An 18,905-nucleotide genomic window follows, 5' to 3' on the forward strand; every position below is an offset into this window, starting at 1 on the left:
AGGAAAAAAAAAATCTATTTAAATTGTGACACTAAGAAAAGTACTATTACCTATATACTCAGTCCACAATCACCCAAACAACAGATTCACTCTTAACACACACAAAACTCCGCTTTTTTCAACTCACTTAAGTTCACTAGCCACTTAGAATCACAAGCCAAAACTGAGCGAGAATTAGAGTCATTCTTGCATAACTATCTCCCTGAGGACGGTGCACCTTTTGTTGAGACATTGGAGTCTGGCCAGCATTTTATAGAAAGCATGGAACGCTGGGCTAGAGAAAGGTTGCGAGAAAATCCTATATGTCTGGATGAGATAAGACAGAGACCCAGACAGCCAGTGGAAGAGTTCTACGGGGAACTGTATGCAGCTTTTGGACACATGGGATATGATTTGACCAATGACCAGCACATAGCGCACTTTGCCAACTGTTTTGTTAAGGGATTGTTACCAAAGGTGCGTAACGGACTGGAGACTTCTTTACCAGACTGGCGTACAGAGGGACCTACCAAACTCTTACAGAAAGCCAGAGGGACAGAGATCAGACTTGGTCACGAACCGACCACTGCCAGAGTAAGACTGACAACAATCCCGGAAGTACCAGCCGCCAGACCCAAAAGGAGGGCGTGTTTCAACTGTGGGGAGGTGGGACATTACAAGATTGACTGCCCATACCCTAGGAAACAGAAAGAGACTCGATGGGGTGGAAATGAACCAGGATGTCAGCAGGCACTCCCCCTCCAAGACAGCCCACAGATTCCCCAAGACAGCCCCACTCAAGGTGGGGGCCCTGCTCCACGCTAGGAAGCAGGCAACCCCGTGTCCCCCGTGCAGGCTGTTGTCTCTACAACAGGCACAGCCACAGGTGATCAGGTGCTTGATATAAAACTGAACGGGGAGCTAGTTCCTTTTGTTGTAGACACGGGGGCAGCCATTACTGTTATCAACAAAAAACATCTGAAACCTGATCAGATTTCAAAACAGACACTCAGAGCTTCTGGGTTTGATGGACAGAAGGCATCATACCACACAACGGTGCCTCTCTCACTTGACTTTGGTAAGACCATTGACCATACAGTAGTGACAAAGTGTTTGGTACTGGAAGGCAGAGGACAGAACCTTTTAGGGACGGACGTGTTGCAGGCACTGCAGGCCTGTATACAGTATCACCCTGACGGCACTATTACCCTGTCTTCAGGACTTCCTGAAAAGGTGGTGTGTAAAATCCTAGCACTCGCTGTTGACCCGGAAACCGTGGGTCAGATTTATGTGGACAACCGGATTGACACAGAGGTCCCCATAGCCTTTTGGGCCACCTCTAAAACTGATGTGGGGCTACTACCAGTCAGCCCGGTAATGGTAAACCTAATACCAGGAAAGGAGCCTCCTAGACTAAGGCAGTATCCTTTAACCCCCGCCCAACAAGATGCTGTTAATACCCAGGTACGAGACCTTTTGCAGGCAGGGGTGATAAAGCGCACTGAATCCCCAGCAAACACTCCTTTGTTTCCAGTAAAGAAGAAAACTCAAAAAGGGCAGCCAGACACCTACAGAATGGTCCATGACCTAAGGGCTGTCAATGAGTGTACTGAGGCGATTACTCCAGTGGTCCCTAACCCACATACCTTACTGGCAGGAGTTCCCGAGAATGCCACATTCTTTACAGTGGTTGATCTGGCAAATGCATTCTTTTCAGTACCCCTCCACGAAGCTTGCCAGTTTTTGTTTGCTTTCACTAACCAATTTTTCCAGTACACATGGTGTAGGCTCCCTCAAGGGGGGCAAAACTCCCCCACCCAGTATTCCATGGCTCTACAGGAAGTACTGTCAGACTGGTTTCCCCCCCCTGATGTTGTACTTTTGCAGTATGTGGATGACTTACTGGTGTGTGCACCCACCCTGCAGGTTTGTCAAGATGCATCTATTGATCTTATGTGTTTTTTGTTCCAAAAGGGTTGCAAAGCATCCAGAGATAAGCTCCAGTACTGCCAGGAGAAGGTGGTCTTCCTAGGCCACTGCCTCTCAGCCGCAGGCAGACACCTGACAGAGGAAAGAAAGCTGGCAGTCCAGAACATGCCCCTCCCTAGAGGCCTTAAGTCCCTTCTCATGTTTTTGGGACTTGTAAGCTACTGCAGGCCTTGGATAAGGTCTGCTTCCAGCCTGATGCAACCTCTCTATGACTGCATTGCCTCTATCCCATTTGCCCTCACTCCAGAGGCAATTGATGCATTCCACAGCCTTAAGCTGGCAATCCTGTCTGCCCCAGCCCTAGGCACACCACATTACAGCAAACCATTTATCTTGTTCTGTACTGAGTACAAAGGTCATGCCACAGGTGTCTTAGTTCAGGAGCATGGTGGTCTTCCCAGGCCAGTGGCCTACTATTCAGCCCGGCTAGACTCAGTTGTGAGAGGAGCCCCCTCATGTGTTAGAGCAGTGGCTGCAGTCAGCACTCTGCTCAGCAAGGCCAGTGAGTTGATCTTGGACTACCCAGTTACTGTGAAAACCCCACATGACTTGCACAGTGTCCTCACCCAGGTACAGCCCAAACATCTGAGCATGGCCAGACAGCTCAGACTCCAGTGTGCACTCCTGATGCCCCCGAACGTCACACTGAAAAGGTGCACAACTTTGAATCCTGCCACTCTGTTGCCAGCCTTACAGGATTCAGAGAGGGGGGAGGAAGGGTCCCCTCCAGACTCCTTGTTCCTTCACAGCCTTTCAGATGAGGAGCTTTTTGAACTTGAGAATGAGCATGACTGTTTGTCCCTTATCCAACAGGAAACCTGTGGTTTTGCTCATGTCACAGATAAGGAGCTATTTAACCCGGATGTTGAGTTTTTTGTAGATGGCTCCAGGTCGGTGGGAGAAGATGGACGGTTCTACACTGGATATGCAGTGGTCAGTGGCGCACATGAGGTAGTAAAAGCAGAACCACTCCCTCCACACAGGTCAGCGCAGGAGGCGGAGCTGATGGCACTCAAGGAAGCGCTGCAGCTGGCGGAAGGTAAGAGGGCAAATATCTACACGGACAGTAGATACTGCCATGGGGCTTGTCATGACTATGGACCCATATGGAAGGCCAGAGACTTCCTCACCTCTGCAGGGACCCCCATTAAGCATGGCCAATTGATTAAAGAGCTCATGGATGCTCTCTTACTTCCACAAGAGGTGGGGATAATAAAAGTAAAAGCACACACAAAATTGGCAACTCCACAAGCCAAGGGCAATGATGTGGCTGACAGGGCGGCGAAGGCAGCTGCACGGAGGGAACCCAGAGACTGTCCGGTAGTCTTTATGGTGAGTACTGAGCCTAAAGAATTTGATCCACAGGTGTTCCTGTCCCTGGTGGCCCAAGTGTCATCAGAAGAGAGGGAAGTGTGGAGGAGAGCTGGGGCCCAGATGCAAGCCGATGGGACCTGGATACTGGGAGAGAGGGTGTGCCTGCCAAGATCCCTGTACCCAGCAGTAAGTCAAATAGCCCATGGACACACACACACATCCAAAATGGCCATGCTAGCGCTTATAAACCGCCAGTGGTTTGCCCCGGGCATTACTACCCCTGTCACTAGACTAGTTGAGGCCTGTATAGTCTGTGCCCGCCACAACCCGGGTAAGGTGGTAAAGACCCCACAGAAGGTGACACCCAAGCCGCTGTATCCCTTCCAGAGACTGCAGATGGATTTTATCCAGCTACCAAAAAGTGGTACGTACGAGTACGTGCTTGTGTGCATTGATCTCTTTTCAGGGTGGCCGGAAGCTTTTCCCACGACCAAGGCTACTGCCAGAGCCGCAGCCAAGAAGTTGGTGAGTGAGATTTTCTGCAGGTTTGGACTCCCAGAGACCATAGAGTCCGATCGCGGAACCCACTTCACTGGACAGGTAATGACTGAGACCCTGTCCCTCCTGGGTGTAGAACAATCCCTACATACCCCCTACCACCCCCAAGCTAGTGGAAGGGTTGAGAGACTAAACGGCACTCTCAAGTTAAAGATCCAGAAGGCCATGGAGGATACAGGGAAACCATGGCCCGAGTGCCTTCCTGCTGCCCTCTATTCAGTCAGAACCACCCCCAACAGAAAGACAGGATTGTCCCCTTTTGAAGTACTGTTTGGGTGTGCACCGAGGTTAGGCCTGTACTTCCCGCAGACCTTACAGCTGATGGGGGGAAACCAAGTGGACTATGCTATCCAGTTGAGTCGAGCTCTAGAAAAGGTCCACAAAAGTGTTTTTGATTCCCTTCCAGATCCAGATAGTGATCTCAGGACCCATATCCTGAAGCCTGGAGACTACGTGTGCGTGAAAAGACACACCAGAAAGAGTTTGGAGCCTCGCTACGATGGTCCATACCAAGTCCTGCTGACCAACGCCACATCTGTCAAGCTTGAGGGGAAACCAACATGGCTCCATGCTTCACATTGCAAGAAAGTACAACAGCCCTCATCCTAGTGGGCATACATATCCTTTTCTTAATTGTCCAATGCACTCATGACCAACATAAAGTAATTGCAATTACAGGAGAAAAGGGAAACAAAACACTATGGTATAACTCCACTGAAGTGACGGTGGCAAGTTTTGAGCTGAGCTTTTGTGAGATAGCAAAGTGCAAAATTAAGAGGGGATGCCCAGGGGGAAAATGTGAAAATTGGATGGAGGCCCACATGTGTAAAGACGGAACACAGTACATATGTGTAACAGATGACTACTGGGGAAAGACCTGTAAAGACTGGGGTGCAGTAGGGTGGAACACAGGAGGTGACTGGGGATACAAACCCCAGTCGGCCCTTGACAGGAAGGATCACAGGGGACAGTCACTTAAGAGCCGTATGACAATAACGAAAAGACCATGTGATCTGGGGAGAAATCAGATTGTTATCACCATAGAAAACCCAGGGGAGTACGATGAAGGCATGTACATAATAGGCACATATGGGGGAGCAGCAGAGGACTATAGAACTCCATTCTGGATACGTGATATGGAAGGACCATATGGTCGGACGACCAATGTCTTCCTTCAAGAGGTACCAGCATACCGTGGAATAGTGGCCCGAGCAAATCCTAGCTATGAGGACAAATTAGCCATAGAAACAGGATATGAAGCTACTAATGCATGGGTGGAATGGATGAAGTATAGTGCAGCCAGTCAGAACATGAGCAATTGTTTGGTCTGTGGCATGGCTAGATCTTCTCTCCTTGCTGTCCCTTTTCCAGCTGCCCCTGACAGCGCTCCCACTTCTCTTTTTGGTTGTCTTATGACTCTTTTTCAAAACAAAACCTCCGCAGATAACAAGTGTGAACCAGTGACTAAGGAGTACCATGCTGTAAAACCATACAAGCCTCCCTCTGGTGCCCTGGTGAATGCTAACACGGATCTCCTCTGCATCTACAGAGCCGACCAAAATGCTCCTAAAGTTGGTAACTTCACTTATGGTTGGTGCAACAAGACCTATTCTGGTATAACCAGCACAGGATCCCATAAAGTGGCAGTGTCAGATGTGTATTGGTTTTGTGGGGATAAGAAAGTTAAGGCTTACCTTCCCCAGGGGTGGGAGGGCGAGTGTGCAGTGATCAAGTTCATACAACCTTTCCTAGTGGTCCCCTGGGAAACCTTTGACCGGGTGCATGAAGAAAAAGTAGAGAACTATGAGGGGTTCTGGAAACCTACAAGAGCAAAAAGAGAAGCACCCAAGGGGTCCTTAGATAACCGGGTGTACTTAGATGCAACAGGAGTCCCAAGGGGGGTCCCAGATGAGTTTAAAGCTAGAAACCAGATATGGGCAGGCCTAGAGTCCATAATTCCCCAGATAACTGTTAATAAAAATGTTGATTGGATTAACTATATCTATTGTAACCAACAGAGATTTGTGAACTATACCCGAGATGCTTTCAAAGGTGTTGCTGAGCAGTTGGACGCCTCATCCATCATGGCGTTCCAGAACAGGATGGCCCTGGATATGATTCTTGCTGAGAAGGGAGGAGTTTGCAAGATGGTGGGGGCTGCCTGCTGCACGTACATACCTAACAACACTTCTCCGGGGGGGTCAATAACACGCGCCCTTCACAAAATTGAGGCCTTATCTGCAGAGTTAAAGGAGAATTCTGGAGTGGACACATCATTCTTTACTTGGTTGGGGGACTGGAAGAGTTTCTTGACTCAAGTGGGGGTGATATTGGGGATTGTGATTTTGCTCTTGTCACTTATTACGTGTTGTGTGGTCCCCCTCATCAAGTCCACCATGTCCCAGATGGTCGTCCGGGCAGTAAGAACCACCAGAGGAGAAGTGCTCGGAATGGAGAATGATTCCCATTTGGAGAACCAGCCTGATAATAAACCTGTGAACTATGAGAACTCAGTGATGTGATTTGAGTGTGCAGACCTTTAACCCTTTTAGTGACTGGCCTCCAGGGGATCTGGTGAAGAGTTAACAAGTCCAGCAGGTACGGGCTTAGCCTACCTGTATGTACCTGGAGCTGGAGGAGGTCGCTTTAAGAGGTTGTAGGTCTGCAGTCTCAAACAAGGGGGGAATTGTTAAGGAGGTCGCACTGGTTTCGGACGCCATCTTGACTACTGTCCGCCATCTTAGATACAGCGGCCACCTTGGGGGGGGGGTATGCTTCCCTCTTAGAAGCTATAGGGTTAAATGTTTTAATTCAGCTATTTTTCTCATTTAAACTGTTGTTTGACTTTTCACAATATCCTTGGCATTTCTTACCGTCCTTCGGGCCTCTGTATTCTTGTTATTTATTTTGGTTATGAAGAAGCTTCTAGGAGCCATTGTGTAGATAAGCATGGCTGTAAACAAGGCCTAGTCATTTTTCCCAGAATGTGCTGGTACAAAAACATAATGGCCAATAGAATCTAAGTGTCTTATCAACATCCCAAATGCTGATCTTCATGTGTTAAAATATAGCGGTATTTGTTTGAAATAAACAGTGTGATTTGAGTGCATGGGAAGACCGACTGTGTTTTTCATTCACTCTGTCAGCTCGCTGCCGGCAGCTATCTCATCCTCCCTCAAAGGGTTAATTAGGACTCACCTTACAAAAGTCAAGAGGGCTGTTGGGGCCCTGCATAAAAATCCCTAAAACCCGCCATAACCCAAACTTATAAGAACACTACTACACTTGATCTTATACAAAAGGTTCTTAGAAGTTCTGTTTGGGGAGGAGCCGAGAGACAGGGGCATGGACAGGCGAAAGCTCGCCTGGCTGTGGACCGCCAGCTCCATCCCAAGATTAGGCAGCCTCAGAGGCATCCATGCATACTGCCCCTGCTGTTTCCTGTCCATTTTGCCTCCACGATCCTGCACAGCGTCCACCAATGTCTCCATGCGCAACTTTCAACTCTCTATACTCCAGACGCTGGAGCACGAGAGGATATACAGCACATCATCCCATTATCAAACGAGCTGTGTCAGGCAGAATTTTCAGGTGTTTCACCAGATACATAGTGGAACTCGGCCCATCTGTCGCCGCCATGCTGGAGACCTGAAGTTTCAATCATAGAAGCAATATGGATGCCTATACTGTCACTCTTAATCATGGAAGTCGTCTCCATGGCTGCCTCCACATGTCATCCCCTTATCAAACGAGCTGTGTCAGGCTCATTTTTCGGGTGTTTCACCAGATATGTTATGGAACTTGGTCACTATGTCGCCACCATGCTGTGTTATAGACTAAATATACCGTCAACCTTTTGTTGACATAGGAAATCATTTAGTGCTTCTTGCTCACCTCCTTTGGTTCCTCTCTGCCACCCATTGGTTTGAAGCCCGAGTCCATTTAGGGTATGTCGCCATGACACTCTCTGCCGTCCCCTATAGTGTCAGGGTCAATTATTGGATGTTTTAGATGCTATCTAGCCTCATTCGGTCACTCTGTCATGGCCATGTTGTTGCCCATAATTTTGGCATAATGGTGCGATTAAGCAGCCTCAGAGGCATCCATGCATGCTGCCCCTGCTGTTTCCTGTCCATTTCCATTGTGATTACATCCTTTTCTGAGGTTTCAAGGTGTTTGGCCAAGCTTTCCTGTGCAGACCCTTGGTCCCCTTGAAAAATGCTCGAGTCTCCCATTGACTTCAATGGGGCTCGTTATTCGAGACGAGCACTCCAGCATCGGGAATAGTTTGTCTCGAATAACGAGCACCCGAGCATTTTAGTGCTCGCATATCTCTAACAACAATCTATTTGGCTAAAAGTAGGTAAACTCCGGTCCAGAAAAGAAATCTTATAGGGAAACCATCCCAAAGACCTCAAAAATACGTACTATAGAAAAAAGCAATGGACCGCAAAAATAGTACCACACGTCAAAACAATCGTACTACATAGAAACCACAAGAAAAGTGTGACGTGTTATAGGTTACTGGAATGATATATACAATAAGTCGGTAGACAATGCAATTACAATCTTTATTATAGCAAAAATAAATACATGAAAAGATCCAAGCCAAAACATTTAAAAACAATTAAAAGCACCAACATGTGCATAGCTTTCAAGATTGCTACCAGGGAAAATGAGAATGTAGATAAATACTGGTAGCATATAGCAGCCTGACAATAAAGTGCAAGGATAAGCACATTCATTTCAATGCACAATATGTCTAACCATTTACTTTGCCATTGTTTACACTGTACCATACCGTATACAAGAAGTTTAAAAATATAGAGCATAACCTATTTTCTCCCGTATTTCAGTTCCGTCTTTGGGGACGTATAAATATGGGTTAAATACATGCTGCATAAAGATGAAAAACATCACTTATATACAGTCTCATATGGCACAGAAATTCAGAGCTGGAGAAATCAGAAACTAGAGTAGAGCAGCACTGTGATATAATGGATAATGAATCCCCGTGCGGGTGCAAGCCTTGGCGAACCCAACTCTAAGGTAAGCAAAAGTAATCCGAAAAATAGAAAGTGAGGCAGCACTCCTGGAGAAATAAGGTGTTTATTCACTCAGGTGCACCTTCCATAATGGGTGAATAAACACCTTATTTCTCCAAGAGTGCTGCCTCACTTTCTATTTTTTGACCTGGAGAAATCAGATGATCATGTGAATGCAGCCTTATTATGTATTGAACCAATAAAATTCCCTAAAGGAAATAAATCAAGACAACAGTTCCATGTATTAAGAGTCGTAGATTTGGGTGATTAAATGTAACACTGCAAACAACTTGTATCACTTGCGCTGGTGTTTTTCATGGAATACAGGTGAGGAGCATGTTGAGAAACATAAGATGGTAGAAAGTGTGTACTATATACTCTATATCCTTAATCTTATACTGTTCATTAAAATAATTTAATGATGAACTACAATTGTGCTCTTATAATCTATCTATTTAGGAAAGCCAATCATTCCCTAACTGCATGAAACCCTCAGCTCCGACTACCATCCAGACCAGATCTCCCAGACAGATGTCCCTGGCAGGCAGAGGTAACAGGTCTTTCTCTTGTACATGGTGCCATTCCCTGAAGCATGCAATGCAATGACATTGCATGCATTTGGGGACATATTCAGTTCTACCAGGCCACAGAAGGTAAGCATTTCCTCTCTTTTTTGTTTTTATTTTTTTTTGTTCACTGGGAGCCCAGTGATTATAATATTCCAAATATATTGGCTATTATAGGGGCAAAGTTAATATATAACTCACTGAGTGACTGTTATTTTCATATCCTATGAGGGCCTACATGGGGACAGTCTTATAATAGACCAGATATATTATTCAGCATCAGATACTGTTATAAATCTGCTGCAGCATAATGCTGTCTATCATACTCTGCTTTGTTCTGGTCCTGAATATATGTAGTAATCTTGGCTCTTGTAACTTATATATGTAGTAATCTTGGTACTGATCCTGTATCTTTGTAATAATCTTGGCTCCAGTGCCAATTTTACTACTAAAACGTTTTACTAAACTTGTGTCTGGTAACATATCTATGTAGCAATCTTGGTTTTGGTAACATATCTACAAATATGTATTAAGCTTGTTTCAGGTGCTGTCCCCATGCAATACTTTTAGTTATATTATAGTTTCTATGTAACAAGTTTTGTTATATTACTGTTTTTATGCATCAGATAATTTTAAAACTCTAGACCATTGGGAATACCCACAATCTCTTTACAGCCCCGGACTCATCCTAGACTGAAACTTAGTCATGCAATTGTGAAACCATTGGAAACTATTGATTGGCTAAGACGGGCCTACAAAATTTAACAGTCAGGGCCTACAAAATTCCTAGGGGTGGCCCTGACAGTAAGTATTGCTATACTGGTACTGCAATGTACAAAACCATGACAATTAATCAAATCTCTTTAATATGCTTAAAAAATGCATAACTGTAATGTTGAGAATGTAGCAACTAAGGTGCTGCAAAAAACTTTATTTTAGGTTCTTTTGTAAACCACTACATTTCAATGCATGAGTGCAGCAGTATTTTTGCATTGTTTGTGCCTTGTATTTAGACAGCTGTAGTAAATCTAAACTATACACATATTTACAAAAAAAAAATACAAAAGTAAATTAACACAATTTAATTGAATTATAGAGCTTATTCAACTATTTATGAATTGATAAATAGAAATTTAAAAAAAAACTAGATGCTCAAGAAAACAAGAAAAAATAATTATGAAAGAAAATAAATAGGGAAGCCAATCAAGTCAGATAAATCAGCAGCAGTGTATATCTAGGGTCTACCCTTACACTTCATTGTTAAAAACCTTCCTTCTTCTCTTCCTCCCAGGGGCGGACTGGCCATTAACTCCACCGGGAGAAATCCCGGTGGGCCGACCTGTCTGGGTGATCTGGGGCTGGTCCGTGCAGGAGCATGTGACACAGTGCAGGCTAACATTCCATCAGCACAGAGAGCAGCCTCACCTACACTACAGGCCGCCCGTGCACTGTACTGGGGTCAGCAGCAGAGAGTCCGATGGAAGCTGCTGCCCCTGTGATTAGCAGACAGCTGATTACAGCTACACGGAGCTCAGCAGGGCTCCATGAAAGGACAGCGCTGAGGTCAGGCACAGGGCCCTGCTACCCCTCCTTCCATAACCAGGAAGCAGGAGGCTGCTAGACGGGACGGAGAGGGCTGGGGAGGAACACAAGAGCCATGTGTATGGAGATCTCAGCCCTGCCAGGCAGCTGCAGCTGCTTCTCTGCACATTGATTCTCCACACAAAGAACTTTGTTACTCTCATAAATAGTAAGTGCAATGTGTAAAGTATTTTCTTACATTTTATTGACATATTTATGTGAGTTTATATATATATGTAATGTATGGGTATTGTTAAAGATATTACACTGGACTCAGACGCCATCTTACATATTGTCGGACATTTTAAAGATTCAGTATTCATTTCATATAACTTTGTGTAGTGATAACTAAAGTTTGGGTGTTTCCCTCTCTGCAAACAAAGGCTTAGTGCTCACTAGCACCACCTAGTGGAAGGTATCCAGGCGAGCACCTGGGAAGTTTCAGTATTTGCATGTAGCCAATAGTATCAGACTCCTTTGTGTGCTTACATCCAATAATGTTACATTTCCTAGGTGAGAACACCCAATTATAGTTGTTGCTTTCCTAATTACACGCCTTATGTAAAGTGCCTTATGGTTTTCTATAAATGTCCGTCCCTCAATAAATTTATCAGTCTTGTTGCTAACTTCCTGCAAGGACAGGTCTTGTCTTTTCATTCAAGTTAGTCAAATTCCAGCGCTGGACACAGACTCATTTAATTTGAAAGTCACCTTACAATGATTAGGGGTTTGAGCCCCAGATATAAATCTATAAGAATTGGCGTCCCAGGGTGGGCATACTTTTATGGATATCTAACCATCGAGGTGACCTCCGCAAGAGTCCAGGCGGCCAGTGACCAGAACTGACAATGAGCGCTCGTCGGGGTAAGTCAAGTCTATTTTTGTCTACCTTGACTGTAGTTCTGTTTCACTGGCTGAAAGGGACTGGGTAAGGTCATCTCCTTGTGTGATATTATGTACTTTGCCTTACATGTCCATATATAATAGTATGTTCACGATGATTTCGGCAAAGGATCACTTGTACGGTGACCGACAGAGACTGAACGTGACAATGTATGTTGTAGAAAAAGGTCTGCAGTGCCCTCTTGTGGATTGTTGAGATAGTTCAGAAAGTTTGTGATGGTGTTGAGATTTTGTTCATGTAAGCGCGGATAGAATCTGGAAGTTTGCAGATACAAATTCTGGCCAAATTTACGTATCGTTCCTTCGGGATTGATGCGGCCCCGTGATGCGGAAAGGACAGTAGAGACAAGAGGGACACTGACGGGAATTTTACAGTTGAGCGTTAACTCCTTGATTTCTGAAATATTGTGTGAAGGTCTCTAATTTGTACTTACTGATAGTTAGCGGGGTAGTCTGGAGCTGTATGTACGGAGGATATCTATAGCCCTTGAACAAAATCAGGTATTCCACAGATTCCACAAAATGGGTAGTGAGCAAAGTAAGACTGTAGCTGGACACTGCAGACCTAAAAAGGCAACTGACATAGTGTAACACAGGAAAGGTAAAGAGTGGGTAAAAGGAAGTTATGAGGTATTGAAGTTTTTGGGTATGTTAGATGATCCCCTGAGTGTGCAGAGGTAGGAGACAGCACTTGATGAGAATGGTGGCTGGCTCAAAGACAAAAGTGGCACACCCAGGCAGAAGGTTGTTTTGATGTAAGTAGAGAGTTAATGACAAAGGAAAGTGGATGGGGTTGATTACTGGAGACTTAGACCAGTGACTACGGACGGACCAGGGCAGAGGGACAGGAATCCTAGAGAGTTCTCATTAAAAAAAAAAAAAAAAAATCTTTTGGAATGCAACCAGCACCCTCTTAGACTCCACCCCCGTATCTGGGGGTTAGAGAAGATGACACGCCCTACCATCTTTTAGTGGTGGCCATCTTAAGACAGTATATTCTTTTCAAGTCCCTGAAAGTTAATTGCCTATAACTCTACACTGTAGGCTGGTTGTAGGATAGCAGCCGAGTCACCCTTGAGGCGTCCTGGCGGAAGTTTGAAATATAAATAAAATGCCGGCAGGTGAATATTTTCACCAATTTCAAACATTTGCTAAGGGTCTTGAGTGTGCAACGCTGTTTGTTTGTTTATTTTATTTTAAAACTTATTTGATTCTGACAATTGCAGAAAAATTAGTAGAAAAAGTGTTGCAATGTCTCTGGTACCTACTTTCTGGAGTTCAAAGAGTTAATCAGGGGGAGATCTCTGTGCAGCTGGGCTTTGTTTTGTCTTATCTATGTCTGTGAGAAGTGGCCTTGAAGCACACAGAAAGCATCTGTGTTGAGTGGGGGAAACAGAGCTGACAATCTAAAAGACTTAAAGGAATTTGCTTGTGATAAGAATACAAAGAGACACACTCTAGGAAACCTAGACGGCCCCAACAGGGCGGGACAAGGGGGTGGTAATGGACAAGGATGTCAGCAAGAACAGTCCCCCTCTTCTGAAAGCCCCCCCCCAAATAGAGTTAGTGCCTTTCATTGTAGAACTCTTCCCTGTTGGCAAATGTTTTCCTCTCTGTGCCCCTACATAAAGATTACCAGTACCTATTTTCCTTTACCAGTGTAGTAATCCAGTATATCTGATGTAGATTCCCACAAGGGGGGTAAAACTCCCCCAGCCAGTACTCCATACTACACGGCCCTACAGGGAGTAGACTGGCAGACTAGCCCCTTACTGGATGTTCTCCTTTTCAGTATGCGGAGGACCTACTGTTGTTGTTTGCCAGGATGCATTTATTGACCTTATGTGTTTTCTGTTCCAGAATGGTTGTAAAGTTTCCAGAGACAAACTCCAGTACTGCCAGGAGAAGGTGGTCTTCCTAGGCCACTGCTTCTCAGCCACAGGCAGATACCTGACAGAGGAGAGAAGGCTGGCAGTCCAGAATGTGCCCCTGCCCTGAGGCCCTAAGCCTCTTCACATGTTTCTAGGACTGGCCAGCTCCTGCAGCCTGGGATAAGGTCTGCTGCCTCCAGCCTGATGTTGCCCCTTGATAATTGAATTGCCTCTTCTCCATTTGCCCTTAGTCAGGAGGCAATTGATGCATTCTATAGCCTTAAGCTGACAAATTCTGTGTGCACCGGCCCTAGGCACATCCCACTGGATCAAACTTTTGTTTTATTTTGCATTGAGTATCTAGGCCACGCCACAGGTGTCTAGTCCAGGAACGTGGTGGCCTCCCCAGTGGCCCATTATTAGGCTCGGTTAGACTCAGTCGTGAGGCGAACGCCCCTCATGTGTCAGTAGCTGCAGCCAGCAATCTGCTCAGCAAGGCCAGGGAGTTGATCCTAGATCACTCAGTTACAGTGCAAACCCCACATACCTTGCACAGTGTCCTCACCCAAGTACAGCCCAAGCATCTGAGCAAAGGCCAGACAGCTCAGACTCCAGTGTGCACTCCTGATGCCCCAGGACACACTGACAAGGTGCACAGCTCTGAATCCTTCATTCTATCGCCAGTCTTCCAGGATTCAGAGAGGGGGGAGAGAAGGGTGATTAATGCAGATGTTGAGTTTTTTCTCATAGATGGCTCCAGGTCTGAAGGAGAAGACAGACGGTTCTACACTGGATATACAGTGGTCAGTGGCGCACATGAGGTAGTACAAGCAGAACCACTCCCTCCACACAGGTCAGCGCAGGAGGTGAAGTGATGGCACTCAGGGAAGTGCTACAGCTGGTGGAAGGTAAAAGGGCAAACATCTATACTCAAGGTATAGTTCTGGGGGCTAAACACGACTATGAACCCATATGGAAGGCCAGAGATTTCCTCACCTCTGCAGGGAACCCCTTTAAGCATGGCATGCTGGTTATAGAGCTCATGGATGCTCTCCTACTTCCACAAGAGGTGAGGATAGTAAAAGTAAAAGCACACACAATTTGGTAAATCCACAAGCCAAGGGCAAGTATGTGGCTGACGGGATGGTGAAGGCAGCTGCACAGATGGACCCAGAGACTGTCCTGAAGTCTCAGCGGTGAGTTATGAGCTAAAAGTTTGATCCACAGGTGTTCCTGTCCCTGGTGGCCCGAGAGTCATCAGAAGTGAAGGGAGTGTGGAGGAAAGCTGGGGCCCAGATGCCGATGGGACCTGGATGCTGGGAGAGAGGGTGTGCCTGCCCAGAGCCCTGCCCCCGACAGTAAGTCGAGTAGCCTGCGGAAACATACACATCCAAAATGGCCATGCTAGTGCTCATAAACCATCAATGGTTTGCCCCGGGCATTACTACCCCTGTCACTAGACTAGTGAAAGCCTGTATAGTCTGTACCCGCCACAACCCGGGTAAGGTGGTAAAGACCCCACAGAAGGTGACACCCAAGCCGCTGTATCCCTTCCAAAGACTGCAGATGGATTTTATCCAGCTACCAAAAGTGGCACGTAGGAGTACGTGCCTGTGTGCATTGATCTCTTTCCAGGGTGGCCAGAAGCTTCTCCCATGACCAAGGCTACTGCCAGAGCTGAGGCAAAGAAGTTGGTGAGTGAGATTTTTCTGCAGGTTTAGACTTCCAGAGACCATACAGTCCGGTCGCAGAGTAGCTGGTTGCAGTATGGGTCTTGCCTGTGCCTGCTGGCTCTCAGACCTGGATGTTGAGGCCTTGTCTTTCTCAAACCTCTGCTGGTTTCTGTAGGTCTCTCCCACCGATCCCATTTGGTCAATAGTGGCCTCCATCTCCTGCACAACATCAGCGAGCTGTTTGGCCAGTGAGTCCAGCTTCTTGTCTAGCAGGGCCTGTTTCCCCGGGTTTGCGGTCTTTAGCATATATGTGCAGTCTATCTGTTTCTGCATATACAGTTTGTGTTTCTTCAGTGTCTCCATTTTTCTCACCAGTGCTGGTATCTGAGCGGCCAGCTGGAGCTCAGGTGATGGCTCTGGGGGCTGCAGTTTGCTGCGGGGGGCTTGCTCAGGGTTGCTTGCAGTACTGGATCCTCTGGGTGCACTGCCACCGCTTTTCCCTTGCACTGGACCCTGCGTTTTTGGCGCAGAGCACTGTGATCCCTGGAGTTTTGCGGTCATTGCTGCTGCACGGGCCTCACAATCTCCTGGTGGGTGACTGGATCCCAGATGTCTTGCAGATTCACCTGTAGCACCTTTGGGCCTTCCCTCATGGCTGCTTCTGGTCACAGCCTGCAGGCCCCCAGACCTGGTGCGCTCAGAAGGTAACACAACACTCTGCTGCAGGTTCTCCTGGATTGTCTGTCTCTCCAGTGATGTCCTCCTCTGCCTGCCCGGGGTGGAGGTGGATTGTCCACCTGAGGCCTGGGATGGAGGCTGCTGCACACTCTCACTGTTTCTTTCTTTTTGTCTTTCCACCATTGTTTCTTTACATACAGACACAGATTGCTTCACCAGACTCTTACTTTTTGCTGTTTCTTGTTCCACAACAACTTTCACCAGATTTCTTGGACTGCAGACATTTGCTGAATCTTTGGGATTAAAATCCCTTGCTGAATGTGTCTGGGTATTAGTTCCCAGTTTAGGCCTTGAAGCCTGGGCCTTGGTTGGGGAATCTCCCCGCCCAGGGTGGCCCCGCCCTGGGCTAGCTCCAGACATTGCAAAGTCTCACGAGCACCACTTGCACACGTCCTCACAGCTAGGAGGCAGTATTATAGTAGTTATATTCTTGTACATAGGGGGCAGTATTATAGTAGTTATATTCCTGTACATAGGGGCAGTATTATAGTAGTTATATTCTTGTACATAGGGGGCAGTATTATAGTAGTTATATTCCTGTACATAGGGGGCAGTATTATAGTAGTTATATTCCTGTACATAGGGGGCAGTATTATAGTAGTTATATTCTTGTACATAGGGGGCAGTATTATAGTAGTTATATTCCTGTACATAGGAGGCAGTATTATAGTAGTTATATTCTTGTACATAGGGGGGCAGTATTATAGTAGTTATATTCCTGTACATAGGGGGCAGTATTATAGTAGTTATATTCTTGTACATAGGAGGCAGTGTTATAGTAGTTATATTCTTGTACATAGGGGGCAGTATTATAGTAGTTATATTCTTGTACATAGGGACAGTATTATAGTAGGTATATTCCTGTACATAGGGGGCAGTATTATAGTAGTTATATTCTTGTACATAGGGGGCAGTATTATAGTAGTTATATTCCTGTACATAGGAGGCAGTATTATAGTAATTATATTCTTGTACATAGGGGGGCAGTATTATAGTAGTTATATTCCTGTACATAGGGGGCAGTATTATAGTAGTTATATTCTTGTACATAGGGGGCAATATTATAGTAGTTATATTCCTGTACATAGGAGGCAGTAATATAGTAGTTATATTCTTGTACATAGGGGGCAGTATTATAGTAGTTATATTCCTGTACATAGGGGGCAGTATTATAGTAGTTATATTACTGTACATTGGGGCAGTATTATAGTAGTTATATTCTAGTACATAGGGGGCAGTTTTATAGTAGTTATATTCTTGCACATAGGGGGCAGTATTATAGAAGTTATATTCTTGTACATAGGAGGCAGTATTATAGTAGTTATATTCTTGTACATAAGGACATACGACAGCACAGGTAACCAAGGATGCTTACCCACAAGCTCTATAGCATTTCTATCTTGTAGCGCAGGCAGTGGTTTCATCACTGCACCCGCCAGCAAGCCGATGCCATGTGCAATCGTGGGTATCCCAGGGCGCATGCATGATCTTAAAAGCAAAGCATCCTTGGAAACCCACGATTGATTGTAGGAGGATATAGTGCTGAAACTGCTATGAAGATTTACCCGGCTCATTACAAAACATTGTTTGAATTAAGTCAATCCACTAACAATGTGACTTGTAACATTTTGCAAATTCCACCCACATCACATGACCCCGCCTACTTCATTTGACTCCACCCACAACATAGGGCCACTCTTAGAATTTTTTCCAGGGCCTCTTTAATTTCCCAGTTCGCCCCTGCCTCCTCCCCATTCCTTTCTCTCAGGTGATTTATCAAATAGTTGTGCATTAGATTAGTGCTAAGTTAGAATAAACAGGGCCGGATGTATAACTTTTCTGCGTTAAGTGTAGTTGCTGCGCCTATATTCTGGCGCATTGTTGCGCCTGAATTATCACAAGTTACAACAATTTGTGATGAATTAAGTTCCTGCCTCTTATTAACCCATTAACGCTCTGCGCCGTAGCTCTACGGCGCAGAGGTATAATGGATGTATGAAGAGGGCTCACAGGCTGAGTCCTCTTCATACAGAGGTGGGGGTTTTTGCATTTTGCACAAAACCCCCACCGCTAATAACCGCTGTCGGTTGCACCGATCACGGCTATTAACCCTTTCAACGCCGCCGGCAAAGTCATCTTTTTCCGATCGCCGCGCCCCCGAACGTCATCGGGGGGCAGCGATCGGTTACCATGGTAGCCTCGGTTCTTCTTTTGACACGAGGCTACATGGCTTATGCAGGTTCGTTACAATGAGCCAGTGGCTCATTGTAATGTATGACCTGCAAAAATGCCATATATTGCAATACTGTAGTATTGCAGTATATGGTAGGAGCGATCTGACCATCTAGGGTTAATGTACCCTAGATGGTCTAAAAAACAGTGAAAAAAATTAAAAAAATTAATAAAATATTAAAAGTTCAAATCACCCCTCTTTCCCTAGAATGGATATAAAACATAATAAACAGTAAAAATCACAAACATATTAGGTATCGCCGCATCCCAAAATGCCCTATCAAAATATAAAAACGGTTACGGGCGGCGGTGACCTCCGAGGCGGGAAATGGCGCCCAAATATCCGAAATGCGACTTTTACACCTTTTTACATAACATAAAAAATGAAATAAAAAATGATCAAAATATCGCACAGACCTCAAAATGGTAGCAATGAAAACGTCGCCTCATTTCGCA

General features: G+C 45.6%; 1 protein-coding gene across 1 annotated transcript; it reads left to right on the forward strand.

The window, feature by feature from the left end:
* Positions 1-261: 261 nt before the first annotated feature.
* LOC140117066 (uncharacterized) lies at positions 262-4,421 on the forward strand. Its single transcript, XM_072133496.1, has 3 exons — positions 262-781; positions 854-3,882; positions 4,247-4,421. The coding sequence occupies exons 1-3, from the start codon at positions 262-264 to the stop codon at positions 4,277-4,279; spliced, it is 3,582 nt and encodes a 1,193-aa protein (XP_071989597.1). The 3' UTR covers positions 4,280-4,421.
* Positions 4,422-18,905: the final 14,484 nt, after the last annotated feature.

Source organism: Engystomops pustulosus, chromosome 2 (assembly GCF_040894005.1).
Source record: "Engystomops pustulosus chromosome 2, aEngPut4.maternal, whole genome shotgun sequence".
Classification (NCBI taxonomy): Eukaryota; Metazoa; Chordata; class Amphibia; order Anura; family Leptodactylidae; genus Engystomops; species Engystomops pustulosus.